Source organism: Phocoena sinus, chromosome X (genome assembly GCF_008692025.1).
Source record: "Phocoena sinus isolate mPhoSin1 chromosome X, mPhoSin1.pri, whole genome shotgun sequence".
In the NCBI taxonomy this organism is placed as follows: Eukaryota; Metazoa; Chordata; class Mammalia; order Artiodactyla; family Phocoenidae; genus Phocoena; species Phocoena sinus.
The window spans coordinates 93,931,385-93,949,811 of NC_045784.1; the positions used below are offsets into that span (position 1 = coordinate 93,931,385).

Here is an 18,427-nt window from a genome sequence, read left to right on the forward strand (position 1 = left end):
AAGCCTCTGATTGCATCTTTTTGATGAAGTCCCATTGACCAAAGCAAGTTCCCTGGCTGAGCCAGATGGGCCACATGGCCAAATCATCGTGGGAGAGGAATACATAAGGGTGTGGATACTGGGAAGGTGTGATTCACTGGGAACCAGTACTCTAACAATCTACCATAGGAGCCAAAATCAAAAGCTGGGTTTAAGAATGAGATGCCTGCTTAGATATCCAAGTGCAGATACTGAGTAGACTGTGAGCTGTGTGAGCCTGGAGTTCAAGGCAGAGGTCCAGGCTGAGATGTAAATGTTGGAGTCATCAGCACGCCGATTGTGTTAAAGCCATGAGATTGGTTGAAATCACCTAGGGAATGAAAGTATTTAGAGAGGAGAAAAGCTCTGAGTTCTGCAGCCTGATCCTCTCCATCATTTAGCGGTCAAGGAGATGAGGAGGAAGCAGTAAAGGAGACCGAGAAGGAGAACTAAGACAGCAGCATCCCAGAAGCCAAGTGAAGAGCGTTTCAAGACAGAAAGGGTGCATAAGATGAGACCTGGGAATTGGCCACTGGATTTAGCAATGAAAAGGTTATTTGTGACCTTGATGGGAGCTGATTTGGTGGAGGGAGGGGTGGGGAGGTAGGCACGGAAGCCTGATTAGCTCGTGTTGAGAGAGAATGGGAAGAGAGGAATTGTAGACAGCGGAATATAGACAAGTGCTGTCCAATAAAAACATGTAAGCCACATATGTAATTTCAAATGTCCTGGTGGTCACACTAAAAAAATGGTAAAAGAAATGGGTGAAATTAATTTTAATAATATATCTGATATTTAACCCACTATATGTAAAATATTATCACCCCCAAATAATTAATATCAAATTATTACCAGGATACTTTATATCCTTTGAAATACAGTAGTGTAGTTTACACTAGTAGCACATCTCAATGTTAAACAGCCACGTATGGAGGTGGCTACCACGTTAGACAGGGCAGGTATAGACATTTCTCTCAAGGAGTTTTGCGCAGAGGATGAGGTGCTTGCAGGGGCGAAGTGAGGTCAAGTGTGTGTGTGTTTGTTTTAGAATGGAAGCTGTTACAGTTTGTTTAGTTTATATGCTAATGGGAATAATCCAGTAGAGGAGAAGAACTCCTCGACGTAAGAGAAAGAGGAAACCGTTTCTGGAGTGATACTGAGTAGGTGAGAGCGGATGGGATTGGGATACAAAGGGGAAGGCCTGCCTTGGCTGGGGTCCTGGGCAGTTCATCCATGGGAACAGGGTGAAGGCAGAGCACATTGGGCACCGATGCAGATAAGTGGTTAGATGTGATCATGAGAGCTCCTGGAAGTTTTTGATTCCTTTTTTCTCAGTGAAGTAGGAATCAGGGTCATCATCTGAGAGTGAGGATGGGATAGAAGTGTCGAAGATCTGAGAAGACAGAAGACAATATTAAATTGTGGCCTGAGAGAGCGAACGGGCTGGGGAAGTGTAGTATGACTGTCTGGCAACATGAAAGATGCACTTGAGGTTTGTGATCACGAACCTGATGTGAGAACAGTCAGCACAGATGTTTTTCTGCAGCCGTGTTCAACTGTGTAGGTGCAAGCAAGGCGGGGGAGGAGATTGGGACTTAACCAGAGCCGGGGTTTTTTTCAAGATAAGTGCGGGGCTGATGAGAGATGCCATGAAGTCCAAGGTGTATGCCAGGGATAATTCGAGTAATGGGCGATGGAATTGAAGGAGAGAAGAGGGAGCCATGAGGGACAGCAAGAAAGGTGGGAGGACCAGTGGATCACAGATTCCAGGGGGGGGGTCAAAGAAGTGTTGGGGTCAGGGTTAGAGGGGGTCAGCTGGAAAGATAGAAGTGGTGGGTGAAGAGGGAATGCTTGACTTAACGAGGGGCTGCAGATATTCATAATTATAAGGTCTCAAGCACAAGCTTGAGAACGACTGGCTGAAGTGAGACGGGGACGAAATCATTGAGGAGAGGAGGCCAGGGAGCTGAGAGGCCAGGGTACTGGAGGGTTCATGTTAGGCATATGTTGAAAAGATCAAGAGATAAGATGGGGGTATTTTTGGAGAGAAAGGTACCGAGCCAGGTACTAATAGCCCTGAGGAATATTAAGGACCATGACCCATAGTCTGTAGACAACTGTGAAATGGAAGGGTAGTGGGTTGGAAATAGCAATGCAAAGAAAGAAGTTCCCTACTCTCCCTGGGCCCAGGGGGAAAATAAACCAGTGACTGCTTCAGAGGGCTAGAGATGAAGCAGGTTCCCTGTGGGGAGAGGTAGGTCAGGGAAGAGCATAGAGGATGAAGGGAACGTTCAGAGAAGTGATCGAAACATTGGGAATTTGGCTGACGATTTCTCTGTGACTTTGCATATCCTGTTCCCTTTTCCTGGCATTCCCTTCCTTACCTTGTGCACCTGGAAAGTTTTCTTCAGTTGTTTACAACCCAGCTCCTGCATCGCTACTTTCCTGGAATCGCTACAGCAAAGATCACCAGTGGCCAGCATGTTACCAAACCCAGTGGAAGTATTTGTCTTTACCGTACCTCTACAAAGAAGCGTGTTCCCGGTGGAGTTTTCCGTGACGATGGGAAGTGTTATTTCTCCGCCCTGTCCAATATGGTAGCCACTAGCTGTGTGTGGTTATCGAGCATTTGAAACGTGATGGGCTACTGAGGAACCAGATTTCTAATTTTATTTCATCTTAACCAGTTTAAATGTAAATTGCCACGTGTGGCTCGTGGCAGTCTTTAACCTTGTCTTTCTCCTGGCAATATTTCTGTTTTCCAGGCTCCGTCCTTGGTCCTTTAATCTCATTCTGTGGACTCTTCCGTGTTCATCTTATCCACACCCCAAGCTCTGTTTCTGGGACATCTCCCTCTTCTGAGCTCTAGACCTGGACTTGCACAGCCAATTGGAGACGTCCGTGTGGGTATCCTATAGGCATTCAGTGTCAGCACACCCCCAACCTCTCAGTCACTGAACTCATAGACCTGGGAGTCAACCTAGGTGCCTCCTCTGTGCCCTACGAATTGCCAAGTCATCCATTTCTGCAGCAGCATCCGAACTGGTGTTCAACCATATCCCTCTCCTGTCCGTCACCCACACTGCTGCCAGAGCAGTCGAGCTAGCTGAAACAGAAACCTGACCTTGCACTCCCCTGTTCCAAACCTCTCAATGGTTTCTCGTTGTGAAGAGGATAAAGGCCAAGGTCCCGGGCACGGCAGACAAGGCTCTTCATGACCTGAGCCGGTCTCTCCAGCTTCATCTCTGGTCACGTGTCCCCTCCCACTTGATGCTCCAGTTACACAGACCTGCTTGGGATTACATGCAAATGGCATGCTGTTTCATGCCTCCACATCTTTTCCCAGGCTGTACTCTGCCGCCCGGAATGTCCTTTCCTTCCTTTAAGCTCCTGCTGCCATCTCCTTCTTATTCTTCAAAACTCACCCAAACTGTCACGTTCTTCAGCTCCCCTTCCTCAGTGTCTCCATTACTTAGTGCGCTTACCTCATCACACCATCTCATTGCTCACGGGTAAGCTGCAGGGTAGTTCTGAAGGGCACGGCCTGTCTTGGCCTCCGTCTCCCCACTGTCTAGCATGGAGTCTGCCCAGCGTGCAGCCAGTCCGTGTTGAATGAATGGGTAATATGTAAAAGTGAATGACTTGAAGGGAGCAGGAAGGAGATTGGAGACTAGGATGCCGTCCTGCCCAGTCTCATGTCCTCAGTGTAAGCCCTTCCTGGGTGGGATTAGAGGATGAGAGAAAGGGCCCTTGGGAGAGGCCTCTGGGGATCGGTCTTGGCTGCTGGTGGCACAGTTGATGTCTCTCCCAGCACTCATAAAACTTCCTTCTGGCAGAAATCAATTTCAGAAAAAGCTATTATCTCGGTTTCCCCCTACCTTTAGAGCTGAAATGCTTCTATCCTCCTGGGGTAGAAGATGCTAGCAGAAAATGTCACATTTATTTTTTTCTTAAAGTAAAAAAGAAAAGTTTTATGTGTTTAATTTTTCTGAACGTGCTTAAGTTTCTCTTTTCTCTTAAAAGAAAACTGGTTTTTCACTGACATTTTCCCAAGGGCCACATCCAGGTATATAAAAAAAGAAAGATGTGCGTTTGCATACAATTTGCATATATCTGTGTAGACTGGGTCATCTGTTCTCATGGTGCTTTCTTTTTTGTCTCTGTTTTTTCAAAGAGATTGAATATTTGATCACCTTTGCAATGAAAAGAACCAACAGCAGTGAAAAGGCAGAGGAAACCACAAAGTCCCCCTTCACAGAAAAAGATCACCTCTTTACGAGATTCCTTGTCGTCTTCCAGTCTTCTATGAGATTTTGGATGGCTGTGGTTGCCATGATAAAAATAGCTACCATCTGTATGGCAGGCTAGCTGGTGTATTTACTTTTTTTATATCTCTTATTCCACTCAGCAGCCCCGAGAGATAGACGTTGCTACAGGAAACAGGCTTAGAGGGGTGGCACAATTTGCCCAAGGTCACCCCTCTAGGCAGTGGCAGAGGCAGGACTCAAACCCAAGGCTGTCTGACCCCAAGGCCTTCGTTTTAAACCGCTAAGCTGTATTTTCCATCACTGATGTACTGTTTGGTGTTCTGTCATTTACACTCGCCATCACGGGCCAGGGACTTTGCCACACAGGTATATAGTTTGTCTGGTTGTTATTTGAATGGCGGTGGACTGTTGCACAATACTGAGGTACCAGTATTATCTCCCCAGTTGGTTTGTTTCCAGTGTTTCAATATAGTAGGTAGTGCAGGTGTAAATATCTCTGTGCAAATAAGGGCCATGTGTTGGGTGTTTGAGGTATTGGACGGTAGTCCTCAAAGTAGCGTTGTCGAGTCAAAGGGTTATAGTGTTATAGATGCTCCAGAAAGCCTGTCCCATTCATTTCCCAAGCAGTGATGATTTTTTGAGTGTCTACCGTGCATCCGGTGCTGGAGGTGAAGAGGTGATTCAGAAACGGCCCCTCCCTCAGAGAACTAATCGTCTTGACGTGGGACAGGTGATGTAACACAGAATGAATGGTCCTGAGGTTGCAGTGAGAGCACTGAGCGCCCCTTGGCAGTGCCTGAGCGTTCCTTTCCCCCCATATTTAGGGCAGGACGGGGTTCAGGGGCTTTAGGGGAGGGTGGGGGAGGGCTGCTGAAGTCTGGCTGAGGATACTTCCCCCTCTGGTCCTTTTTTCCCCCCCTGCAGCCACCACCAGGCCCATGGGGTCTGTCACTACTGCCCTGCCGCCACCAGGGGGAGCCAAGCAGAGGCTGGAGGGAAGGGACACCTGGGGAAAACTGCTCAGGGCTCTAAGCACCTGTCGCTCCTCCAGGTGCCCTCTTCCCCTTTACGTCCCCAGCAGTCAGGGTGACAACATGGTACCCAATTCCCACTCATCCAGCAGACAGGAAAGTGCACACGGTATAAGCGCATTCCAAGTTCTGTGCCAGGTATCTGCTAGGAGCACAGAAACGAATCCCACGCAGTCCTCGACCCGAGGCACTCGTCTAGACGGGTAGATAAAGAGCTGGTACAACGTGGTGTGCTGGAGGTCTGTGACAAGTGGCAGCGGGGGCATTGAGCAGTGAGTCCTTGGGCATTGTGTCTGAGAGCCCAGTGCTCTGCTGTTGACTTTGGCTGTGGCACTGCCCATCTCCCAGCCTCGGTTTGTCCATCTACAAAGTGGACGGATGAGTCCAATCCCTGCAAAGGGCCATCTGACTCAGATGTGTGGTGAGCCTGCCTCTTGTTCACAGAGCAAGCCTGAGCTTCTCCCCCAGAAGACCCAGGGGGGCTTCAGTCACCGCCATCTCACTCCTCTCCTTCCCTCGACACTCCCCACCATTATGTTCCTCGTTCTGCCTCTGACCTTCTTCCTCACTCGGTCTGCATATGCTCCTGTGATTTCAGTTACTGTCCTGTGCTGATGACACCCATATATGGACGCTCAGCCCCGTCCTTTTCACTGAGTTTGTGATTCATATAATAATGAAAATAATCAGCATCTCTTAGATCCCAGATATGGCACTCCAGTCATGGCTTAAATGATCTTATCCACCCGACGACCTTGTGAAGTAGGCGGCGGCACCCCATTCTGCAGATGAGTGAAACTGAGTTCAAGAGATACTGAGGCTTGCCCAAGGCCCTGAGGTCGATAAGCGACAAGAGCCAGGATTTGAGAACCTGTGTCTGCCCGGCTCCAGTGCCCACACTGTCACTGTCACGCTGCATTTCCCAGAGTGCAGGCAGCCACCTAAGAGACAATTCTACTTGGATATTTCACGGACACCTCAACTTCAACATGTCTAAAATTGGCCTCCTTTCTCCACCTTCTGTCCCAAATCTGCCTTTTCCTCTTCTCCGTCTCAGTAAATGGCACCATCCACCCAGTGATGCAAAGCTAGAACCCAGGGCCACCACCGTTGTCTTCAAAGCTATCCATCCTCCTCTGTCATCGGGTTCCTGAAGCAGTCTCTGTCTCAGTCCCCCACCTCGACTCTCTCTGCTCCAGCCCGCACCCCGCACCCCGGCCAGGCAGATCTTTCTCAAGCACACGTCTGATCGCCTCGCTTTCCCGCTTCAGACCCCTCCGCCGCTTGCTGTGGCTCTGCGGCAGAGCTCGAAGCTGGCCACCGATGAGCTGAAAGCCATCCAAGAAGACATGTTTCGTGTGGTCCGTTGAGCGTTCTTAAAACAATCTGAATTATTTGCCAACGTTTAAAAATCAGGAAATTCCGTGTGAAAGTTCCCATTTCTGGCTTCTCTTGCAAAAGTGAAAACACTGGCAACTCTGGGCCCACGTCCCCGTAGGGCAGTGATTGGGTGGAACTGAGTGGTGGCTGGCCTCTTCGGAAGGGGCCTGGGCTTCCCGGTTGGCCCATCTCCAGCATCCCTGTTGTCTGGTCACCCCCCTGCTCCCAGTTACCTGCCTGCCTGAGGTTTGAGGCACCTAGGGTCATGACCCTGTGGCACAAGATGAAGCCCAAAGCCCTCAGCCTGGCTCCTAAGGTCCTACCTGGCCCAGCTGGGAGCAGCCTAGCCCTGCCAACCTCTGAGTCCTATTCCCCTGTGGTCTCAACTCTTCCCCATAGTTCTGTGAATTGGCTCGTTCCCACGGATGTCTGCCTTCCTGCAGGCTGCTGCTCTGGAATGCCTAGGCCTCCCTTTTAGTCCCATTTGTCCTTTAGGACTCTGCTCGGTGCCCCCTCCACCAAAAATCAGTCTCCCCGCCCGCCCCCCAAGCTGAGTTCCGTCCTCCCCTAATACGTGGCACAAACCTGGTCTTTATGTTGTTCTCATTGTTAGCAGCTTGTCTGCGTCCTCTGCCAGATTGCGCATCTGAGGCTGCAGGGAGCCCGTCTTCTTTATGTTCCTTTCCCCGAAGTTTGGCGCAGGGCTTGGAATATAATAGGTGCCTAATAACTGGTGAATGAATGGATGAATCTGTGAAAGACTGACTTGGGAAAACACTACTCCAGGATGTCCTGTTGCCGCCTACTTGCTTGCGGTAGAGGGTTCCAGGTTCCTTCCATTCCGGAGCACCCGCATTGATGCATGCATCCATAGCATCCTATAGGCCACGCCCCTGCTCTGCAGGGTCCTGAATACATCCAAGCCTACTGGGATAGGAGTTCCTGAGTGGCGATAGAGGGAAAATACATCATTCTTGCTGTTCCAAGGGGGAGAGAGTTGTCTAATGGTTGGGAAATGGCACAACAACTGGATATGGCACATTCTTTAGTTACTTGAGTGATGATAGCGCTGCGGTGACGACAGTACCTGACACGCATTGAACACTTTGATTGTACCAGATCCCGTACTAAGAGTTCTCAATACACTCTTTCCTTTACTCCTCACAACAACTCAGAAGTAGCCCCATTTTACAGACAAGTAAGCTGAGGTTCAGGGAGTTGAAACAACTCTTCCAGGGTCACACACAGCCAGTAAGTGGTAGAATCCAGGTTTGAAACCAAATCTGTGTGACATCTCAACCACCATGCCATACTTCCTCAGTGACGTTTCTCTTTAGACACGTGAGGGAATGATTAAAATAAATGTGGACATGAAGGCTATACAGTTACATATACAGTAAAATTCCAATTAGTAATCAAAAGAAGAAAGAAAAGAAGCTCCCAAGGCATACAGGAACCGAGGAGACACACCCACGTGCTAGCAGTGGTCACATTCAGCTAGGAGAGCGCCGGGGGTGTTTTTCTTTGTCTCCTCCATCTCATTTCTACCTTTTAACATTTTCTAAGTTTCCTTTAGGGAGCACGTGCAGTCATCCCTCAGTGTCCGAGGGGGACTGGTTCCAGGACCCCTGCGGGTAACCAAAATCCGAGGCTGATCAAGCCCCTTACAGAAAACCGTGTAGTACAGTCGGCCGTCCGGATCCGTGGATTCCGCATCCACAAGTTCAACTAACCGTGGACCGATCCGGTTAGTGGAACCCGTGGATGTGGAACCTGCAGATACAGAGGGCCGACTGTATTACTTTTATAATAACAGTTAAAAAAAAAAATCCCTCTTTGTAATGGCCCCAGCATTACGTGGCAGAACAGACTTTGGAAGGGGTGATAGGAGTACCCAGCTAATCGGTTTGGGCTGTCTCTCGAGCAGCCATCGCAGGGCAGCAGAAGGGGGGAAACAGCAGGCGGTAGCTGTGGCCGCAGCGCCCGCACCCTCGTGGGACAAGGGAGGAGAAGAGGGTCACCAAAATGTGCTGTCTCACTGTCTCCACTTTCCCCCCAGGTGCTTATACCCCGGAGCCCCTCAGCAGTTTCCGCTGGGCCCTTCTCTCGACTGGCCTCATGTTCTTTTATCACTTCAGCGTCTTGCAGATCCTGGGCCTGGTAAGTTTGGTTCTATCCCCTTCTATCCCTTCTGTTTGGCGTTCTTCATAAATCTTGATAATCCTGGTTGGCGCTGGTGTATCGTTTTGTTTTGAAAATACAAGATGCCAAAGGCCAGGCTGTCAGAGTGTTGTGTCTGGGCTCTTGATTTACGATCCACAGCCTTGGCCTCTCCAAAGGGTTTTCTGAATCCTTCAGTAATGACTGTTTCTTTCACCCCTGGGGAGGCAAGGAGGCCCTTCACGCACGGCCGCTTGGATCGGAGATAGAGAGCTGCGCTTTGAAAGTGGTTTGCTGTGGACCCCATGCGAGGCAGGATGCTAGCCCTGGCCCTGGGCCTGGGGGAGGCTTCTGACCTTGGGTCCATTCTGGGTCTACTACCGGGCCCTGAGCTGTGTGTCCAGTGAAAGTGTGGTGTCGGGTGACCCCCGTGGCATTCTGGGATGTTCAGTAGTCGAGTTATCCAGAGCCCAGGATTGCTGAGTGCGTGGGCGGTGTGTCTAGTGGTGGCGAAGTGAGTAGCAAGAGCTTGGGGCTGGGGCTGGGGTCGGGAGACCCAAGTTCAAGTCCTGGCCTTGCCACTGCTCTGGGTGAGTCACCTCATTCTCGAGTGCAGTGCGCTCTCCCCCCTCCGTGACGTGGCACAGGCCCGCAACCCCGACCCTGAGAGGTGGTGAGGACTTGTCTTTAAGGAGAACGTGCTTGAAGGGCTTTGGAAGGCAGGGGCCGTGGCCGTGGCCGTGTTCGAGGCTGGAGCGGCATGCCGGGTTTTGTGTGCGAGCGGCACTAATGTAGCGTTAGCCGCGTGGACCTGGCAGGACTAGGGCGTGTAACCGATGTCACCAGCGCCTTTGTCGAAGTACTCAGTCATTTTGTCTTCCCCATCCCGGCGTGTTGCTCTGCTCTGGTTGGCCTAGGGGCTGGTTTGAGCTCCTTGCCAATAGCGTGAATGCTTCCTGTTCTCTAGGGAGGAAGCAGTATGACCTTCACACCTGCTCTCCACTGGGACTCCTCGATTCCAGAGGAGCCAGTGTGCTCACGTCACCATACGTACCGTGCTCGGTGTCACCTCTGGGCCTCCTACAAGGAAGGCTCCGTTCACTCCATTTCTCGCCATGACCCCCATCCATCCTTCATGAGTCCATTCAGGTGTCACTGCCCTCGTGAAATCTTCTCTGAGAACTCAGCCCCCGTCCTGTACACCCCTCAGATCCCGTGGTGGGCAAGAGCTGGTGAGCACCGTCTGTCTGCTTTGAGGTCACACGTGGTAGACCGATCACCCCACCTTGATGCAGGCAGGGGCCGTGCCGCGGACTGCCTTTATCCCATGACACCCCTCCGGGTCTAGGCACCTAGTAAATGCTTAGGAATGGCAACGGGCACTGGGCCCAACTGGAAGGCAAGACTGAGCAAAACCGACCAGCTTTTCCACTGGACGGCCTCCCCCGTCACCTCCAAAGGGCTCTAGCCTTGACCCACTCAGAAAACCTAGGGGAGAAAGATCCCACTATGAACAGGTGGGGATTTGTCAATCCCTCCTTGTCTAGTCCCCATTAGGTAGACACGGCTGAACTGGCAGAAGCCAGAGAAAGCCTAAGGATGGTGAACGCTCACTCTACCTCCCTTGTCCCTGCAGGTCACCGAAGTGAATTTGAACAACATGCTGTGTCCGGCCATCTCAGACCCATTCTACGGCCCCTGGTATCGCATCTGGGCCTCGGGACACCAGACTCTCATGACCATGACCCACGGGAAGCTGGTCATCCTGTTCTCATACATGGCTGGGCCCTTGTGTAAATATCTGCTGGATTTGCTCCGGCTTCCAGCCAAGAAAATAGACTGAAGGTGCTTGTGTTTTTTTGTTTTGTTTTGTTTTGGGGTTTTTTTTTTCTTCTGCCCCTGAGGAAACAAGTCCTGACTCCACTTGGAGGACACCCAGCTCTTGATGGCATCATGGGAGAGGGCAGGAGGACGTTTGGTGTGTTTCTTTTTCCTTCCTCTCTGTCCCTTTCTTCCACCACTCTTCCTTCCCCGGCTCTTCCCCCAGGACGGCTCCTGGAGCCTGGGCTGTAGTGCTGGAGCCTGGGCTGTAGTGCTGGAGCCTGGGCTGTAGTCCTGGAGCCTGGGCTGTATTGCTGGAGCCTGGGCTGTAGTCCTGGAGCCTGGGTGGTAGTGCTGGATCCTGGGCTGTAGTCCTGGAGCCAGGGCTGTAGTGCTGGAGCATGGGCTGTAGTGCTGGAGCCTGGGCGGTAGTGCTGGAGCCTGGGCTGTAGTGCTGGAGCATGGGCTGTAGTGCTGGAGCCTCGGCGGTAGTCCTGGAGCCTGGGCTGTAGTGCTGGAGCCTGGGCTGTAGTGCTGGAGCCTGGGCGGTAGTCCTGGAGCCTGGGCGGTAGTGCTGGAGCCTGGGCTGTAGTCCTGGAGCCTGGGCTGTAGTGCAGAGGGCTGCACGTTTCCTCCTTCCCTTTGCCGCTCTCTCCCTGCTCCTCGTGGCCTTAAATGGCGAGACAGTAGTCAGTGGCTTTCACTCTGCTAGTTGCTGCTTTAACAACATCTGGTTGAGGAGAAAGGGAACAACAAGCAGTAGTTCTTTTGGCATCGAAGCGATGAGATTGGGCTGTGTTTCGTTTCTCCACTGCCAGGGACCTCCAGGCTTATGCTGGGGTCCCCTTTTGTCTCCAGCACAGCCCTCACCATAAGGGGACTGAGGCCTTGTTTCTATACCAGCGGCAAGCCGAGAGCCAAGGGATTTCCCAGCTCATGGCCAAAAGAGAGCTGGCCAGACTCTTCCCACTGGTGTCCCATGACTCAAAGCAAGCAGCCAACCAGCCACTCCCTCCAGGATGCTGCCAGAGGTGGGAGGTGTGGGGCGCTACCCAGCCCAGGGGCTAGATTCCACTATTGCAATGGCAAATCCAAAGTGCACAAGGTTGAAATGTCCACAGCTAACGTTAGGCAGGACCTTGGGTAAATTCTGCTTGAGAGCTGAGAACTGACCCATATCCCAATCAGAAGTGAGCATAGAAATTAGTCAAAAGCCGTGGTAACTTGAGAAAACTGTGATTTGAATCATATGCTTTGCTTTTAGTTTAATGTTGATAATAGATGGCATTTTAATTTTGAGTGCCCCTTAAATGTTCTCTCTCTCTTTTTTAAAGGCAGCTTCAGGGAAGGATGAGCTAGAGTTGGGTTTTCTGGCTCTTGAAGTTTTGTGTATTCGTCTGTCCATTTGCTTTTGGATGTTTGAGTTCGGAGAATCCTTGAATTAGGGCCTGTCTCTGGAGGGACACCTGTCGATCCGTCTTGTGGTTTTACAGCACGTATCGGCATCCTAGGTCTGGGAAGATACAGATCCTACAGTGCTGTTTCCCTAGGGCCAGGTGTCGTCACTGCGGCCAGACTCAGAGACGAATTGTTTAGCATGGGGGGCGGGGGCATCACATGCTCCCCAGCCCGAAAGCCCACGTCTGGGTTGAAAGGGAGGTACCAAAAAATCAGGTCCCCGTGGGTGGAGGTTCAAGTGCTCTGAAAGGGAGACCTTTTGTTGCAAGGCAGCCTCAGTCATACATGGACCTCAAGAAGGAGGTGGTGCCATTTGCTGGCTCCTTGTTGGCTCTTACTAAGAATAGATTACTTAATAACAGAAAAGATATTTCTGTGACCTCCTCTGATGAGCCCCCCTCTCTCTCCCACTCTAGGCCACCCAGTCGCCCTGGGCCCATTCAATATTTCAGGTGTTACTGTATCAGACCTAGATTGAGTTTCAGTGACTCAGTGGTCATGATTTTAGCAAGTGGACCTACAGGAGGCAGCAGGATGGAGAAGTCTCTCCTAGCAAGGCGAGGCCCAGGGAAGCAACCACGGCGGGGCCCATCCCTTTGCAGAGGTACGCTGGCAGTGAGGTCATCAATCCCCAGGGTGTGGGGTTGCAGGAAGGGGGAACACCGAATGCTCTGGCTCCCCGTGAGCTCCTCAAGACGCGTGACCTTCATTTTCTGCCATCTTTGAGGGTTTGGCCGAATTTTTCTTAGTGCCTCTCAGCCCTGGGTTGCCCTCCGGAAGAGGCAAGACCTCAGTGCCCCTTGGCCTCTTTGCAAAAGGAAAGGGGCTCTCTTCCTCCCTGTCTCCATGGCCTGGTGCGGGGTGCCAGTCAGCTCGAGCTTACCTTGCACTGGCGTGCCTCTAAAAGTTCGCCACGCTGGCTGGCACCTTTCTGCTGCTTAGAGGGAAAGAAGAAAGTGGAAGCTATGTGCCTGGCTTGGCCAGGCCAGAGGCAGGTGCACCTGTCCGGGGGAGGGGGATGAGAAGGGGAGATGCAGGGCTTCTGGTTGGCTCAGAAACATGTAGGGGGAAGGAACAGAGAGCAAGTCCCGTCCCAGGTTGCACAGGGAGTCATGGCCTGCGTTGGAGGTGTTGGGCAGCAGCGGGCGTCTGAATTGGTCTCTACCTGACTCTTTCCTTGGGCCAGGCCCATGCGGAGAGGTTACCTGGCCAGACCCTCGGCGGCCTGCCTTGGAGGGTGGCCCCTGCAGCAGTGGGCCCGGGCTGCCCGGCACGTCCCCTGTGCTTTCCTGTCAGTGCCAAGGGGCTTCCCCAGCCATCCTGGCCAAGTTTCTATGTGCCATTGGCCAGCAAAGTGTTCCGTGGTATTTGCTTCTGTACACCAAAGATGATCTGGCCTATCTTCTTCCCGGAGGCCCAGTGATGTGTTCCTCTGTCAGCTTGTGAGGAAGCCACAGCTTCTGTCCCCCTAAGTCAACCTTCTCTCTTCCTCCTGGGACTTCTCAGCATTCACGGAAGCTGCTTGCAGCGTGGCCAGGGTGTGTGGGGCGTCGGGGCCCAGTGTTTAGCGGAGCGGGCACAGCTGCCCACGGAGAGCAGGTTGTCAGCACGTCTCTGCGTGCTGGTGTTAGGGGGAGGCTGGCAGAAGACCCTTCCTCCCCCTCCCTTGGCCAAAAAAAGACTTCCATGGATGTGTACGTGTTGATCCCGAGTCATCTGAAGGGGAGATGGGGAGGCGGGCGAGGGGAGAAGAAGGGCCAGTGTGGCCCCTACAAGACAAGACACCGGTGCTGGTTTTGGTAAATCGGGAGCCAGGCATAAGGGAGGACGTCTGTCCTGCAGGCCCTCGCATGCTCCTTGGACTACCGGGAAGGGGCGTCCTCACTGCACACCCTGCCCCGCCCTCTGGGGGGTGGGGGTGGGTAGGGTCCATGAGAGGGAGCGAACCTTCCTCTTCTGTATATAGAGTGAGCCACTTGTGCTCAGGAAAGCCTAGTCGCTGCTCTTGTGACATTTTTGTACACTGGTTTGCTACTCGTGGCACAAAACAAACACAACAAGAAAAGTCATTTCAAGCTGAGCTGTTGTTTTGGAAACCTGCTTTCTTTCAGTGTCAGTGTCGTATTGTATTTGGAGGAATTCTTCATCTCTATTGGTGTTACTGTGATAGAGAGAATGAGACAGTCCGACTTGTAATTCTTTCTGCCGGGAAATTGGCAGTGCCTCTGTCGTCGCCCCGACCCCGGTCCTTCCTCATTCCCAGGGTGGGATTGCTATGCGCTGGGCACACCCCTCCCTGGCCCCTGCCCCCGCAGCGGCTCCCTTTAGAACCGGTCTTTGTGATCCCCCTAAACAGCTGCAGAATGAGTATTTTTGCCAAGCTGGTTCTTGGGTGCTCTGTGCCCCTACCAGTTTGCTTGCCTCTTGGGGCATTTTGTAATGTTTTCTCTGTTTTGTAAAACCTTTGATTGTACCACAGTGGTTTCTGCAGTCACCTTTGGAAATAAATGGTCATTAATTTGTGTACTTAGCACTCTGAATTTTAGTCTGAGGTGTTTCTGTTGCTGAAGATCCTTGAATGAAAAGGAACCCTCACCATGGGACTCACTGTTAAATGTTTCCTTCATTTACTGCTATTAAAAGGTTTATGAGAACCCAGGAGTCTTGGCCTTGCTTCTCAGAACCCTCTCAGTAGGGCTTCTGCTTTGAAAAGTAAACAAAAGGGGCCGATGGTCGTCCAGGCCGTGGAGGACCACCAAGGGGCAGCTGGCGCACTCAGCACAGCTCTGCCCTGGGAGTCGCGTGGCCGGACGTGCGGCCTCGAATCCCCCCACGCTGCTGCCTGCTTCCACTAGTGCTGCCAGGGACCGAGCAGGCCTTGTGCTCTTAGCAGGGCTTGTCTGCTGGGGGCATCTGCTGGGCTCGCGGGGCCCCACGTGCGCTGGGCCGGGCTGGAGGACTGAGCTAGGGGTGGCAGCTCTAAAACCAGACGTGATCAGGCTCCCTCATCCCAGGTTTCCTGAGGGCGGGCTCTGTTCAGCAGAGGTGTGAGGCTGACACAGGTCAGACCGTCCCATGTGGAGGTAACCCTGCCCCTGGGGAACAGTCAGACCCGGCTGTCCAGGGCTCCCCACTGAGCAGCCCGTGGTGACTGTGATCAGCCCAGCCCGCCTTTACACCAGACAGAGGCCCTACTCAGACTTTTGCCGCTTCTAGAAGGGACACAGCTAGGCATAGCGGTCCCCAGTGCAGGTGGATTTCCTCATTGGCCAGTAGTTGGGCACCCAGGCTATCGGAGAGGCTGGGCCCTGCCATCCTGGGCCACAAAACCACCAGCTTGGGCAAGTCACCCGTTGGCTTGTGACCCCAGCTTCTCCATCAGTAAAGCTATAGCTACAGCCGTGTGCCAGGAACAGGCAGAAACTGAGAGAGCTGAGGCTCAGATCTAGTCAGTGGAAGAGCTGGCCTGGGAAGCCAGTTTGGTGAGACTTCAGAGCCTCGGTGCTCAGCGCTCTCCCCTCGACTCTGCTGCCTGTCTGGGTGCTGGCATGACCGGGCAGACCCTCGCCCAGGGCCCCCAGGCCTGAGGGGAACGGGAGGAGAACCGGGCAGTGAGGTGGAAGGCGAGAGAGAGGAGGGCGGGCCCCACGACTGCCGAGGCAGGGGGTCAAGGCCATCTTTTCTTCCGTGGCCAGCAAACCTGACCCTGGTGAGCCGCAGAGCAGAGCACGGCTGAAAGGCCTACAAGTAAACGGGATGGGGCTACAAGGGGCCAGGCAAAGGCTGGCCCTGGGGTGAGAGCCTGCCGGAAGGATGTGCGGCAAGTTGGTCCCGTGGCCTTTCTGTGTGTCTCCCATTTCAGAAAGAGCTAAACACCCGTGACCTAGGCCAAGGCCCCCCGTCCCCTGGGCTCGTGCACTGCCCCTGCTGAAGGTCTCTGCTCCAGTCTGTACCCTCTACTGCAGGCAGTAGTTTCCAGTGGAGACCTGACTGCCTCACTCCCGCGGGGGCTTGTAAACATCTTCTCACCCTCACGTCCCACAAAGACCCATCCATAGCAGACCCTTTGCCCCAGCCATATTGAGCTCCACTTGTTCATGCCCTGCCGTTTCTCGCTTCTTTGTCTCGTTCTTCGCGCTGTTTTCTCGGCTACCCCGCTCTCCCTGCTTGTCCGGAGGCCTCAGCTCAAGTGTCAGCTCCTGCACGCAGTCTTCCCTGGGCCCCAGTGTGCATTAGGTACCCCTCCACTCGGCTCCCCGGTGCTCACTCCGGGGCCCCCATTTGCCTCCTAGGAAGTCATCAGGGCGCTGTCTCCCTCTGTAGACGTTGAGCTCTTTGAGGGCAGAGAGGGGTCTGATGCATCCTTTAGCCCCTGGCCCAGGACCTGGCCGTTGGAAGGTGTTTGGTGAACGGTGCCCTTATCCCAGAGTCCTGCAAAATGGTGGGAGGCCACACAAGCTGTCGCTCATCCCCTGAGTTCTCCTGCATGGGGCCCCGTGCCTTTGATGGCCCGGGCACCTCGAGCTCCAGCCGGTGGGCCTCCATCCTCCTTCTCTGCAGGACCCTGGGTAGCTGGGATCCAGGGTGAGGAGGCGTGTTGTGAGGAAAGAGAACAGAGACGGCATCTGTTCCGCCTGCCCCTTCGCTAGACCTCTGGGCGGGGTGTGGGTGAGGCAGCCAGCTGCTTTTCTGCATCCCTGGTAGCTGTTTGTCCGCTCCAGGGTCCCCCTTCCACTCCCCGGGGCACACAGGCAGAGTTGGTGTTCACATGGCAAAAGCCCCACCAGCCCATGGAATGTGTCACCTACCCCTCTGAGGCGTAGGGAGCAGCTGATGCTTACAACCTGATCCCCCAGTGAGTTTTCCCCTTGTCCCGCTTTGCCAAGGCCAGTGGGGGGACAGAGATCCACAGAGGTCAGGCTGACAAATGCAGTGGCTTACTCAAAGGCCACGTGGTTTACTAACCTTGGCAACCAGGAAGGCCGGCCTAGTCCAAAGTCAAGGACTCTCTGTTACCGCCTGTACCTGCCTCTCTCCCAGTCAGCGTTCGCCTAGCATCTACACTGCATATCTGGGGTGTCTGAGCTGTGCGACGGAGGGGCTGAAGCGTCTCCCAGGAAGGCAGTAGCGAAGGCTACTCCTCTTGCTGATGGATGACCCAAAGGGCTCTGCCCTCCACAGCTGGCTTCCTAGCTTCAGTGGGGCTCTGCCTGCATCGCAGCCGGCCGGTGGCCTCGGAGTCTCACTACACAGCAGGTCATAGCAAGGAGGGTAGATGCTTCCTTAACAAAGCTCTGATAGGCGACAGAGCCAATAGCGTGGGCCGCGTCGGTTTTCTCCTTTCCAACGACCCATCCCCAGCTGTAGCACTGCTCCAGCCGCTGGTTCTCCCTGGTCTCCGCCGCCTTTCCGCTCCCCCTTCCCTCTCCATCCAGGGACCAGTAAGAGGTGCTGCCTGCTGTACTGTCCCTTCAGCTGCTCCTTCCCTAGTCGCCAAGAGTCCCCAGTCTCCTTACATTTTTAGAAAGACCCTGGGCTCTCCAGTTTTTCTCCCTCTGAGAATGGAGGGGCCTCCCTCAGATTTCCAGAGCGTTGGAGATGACAGGATGCCGCTGATACAGGGGCTTGTAAATTTTCCTGCGTATTAGAATCACCTGAGGAGCTTTACAAAGACTCCCAGTGCCCAGGCCTCACCCCAGCTCATAATTCAAAGCAAACTTCTTGCTTGATTTTGTTTTGACTTTAAGCTTCCAGGTTGGAAGTCATCTCTTTGACGTGCCCATCTACACCAAGTGCCGTTTTTTCATGAAAATTTTAAGACATACCCAAAGGTATGAAGAATAGTATCTAAGTCCAGCTTTGAGAAAAGAATGTTACCAAGAGAGTTGAAGGCCCCTTACTCCAGATTGTTCCTCAGAGCTTCAGGGAGTCTGGGGAGGTGTCTGAGCTGTAAACCAGCCAGGTCTCCTTAGGGTGAGGAGGGAGGTGGAAGGGCCTCCTTCCGTGCAAGGGCGGCAGGTACAGAGGGATTTGTTGCTGGTAGGGTCGCCATCGTGGGTTTCCATGGGTTTCCAACGGGATGGCTTGGATGGCAGCCAACTCGAGGACCTGCAGGGCTGGTGGTGCAGAGTGGGTGAGGTTCCAGCCTTTCCCCTTGCTTCACCCAAAACAACTCCAATTTTATTCCACTTTGTACACTGAGGCTCTGTAAATAGTTTCATTGGGAAAAGGGTTTAAAAGCCACTTAATTCCACCCTCACTAGTCTGTCTCTACCCTCTCTGAGATAGTGG

The 18,427-nt window shown here is 53.0% G+C and overlaps 1 protein-coding gene across 17 annotated transcripts in view; it reads left to right on the top strand.

The window, feature by feature from the left end:
- TMEM164 (transmembrane protein 164) overlaps positions 1-18,427 on the top strand; it is a 176,612-nt gene that overhangs the window by 144,657 nt on the left and 13,528 nt on the right. For 13 of the 17 annotated variants that reach the window (XM_032619627.1, XM_032619630.1, XM_032619632.1 and 10 more), the window contains 2 exons: positions 8,757-8,857; positions 10,494-14,794. In XM_032619627.1, the coding sequence (XP_032475518.1) occupies positions 8,757-8,857; positions 10,494-10,700 (308 nt within the window). In that variant the 3' untranslated portion in view covers positions 10,701-14,794. Of the gene's footprint in view, positions 1-8,756; positions 8,858-10,493; positions 14,795-18,427 lie in introns of those variants that run through there. The other 4 variants (XR_004348047.1, XR_004348048.1, XR_004348049.1 and 1 more) reach the window with 3 other exon arrangements.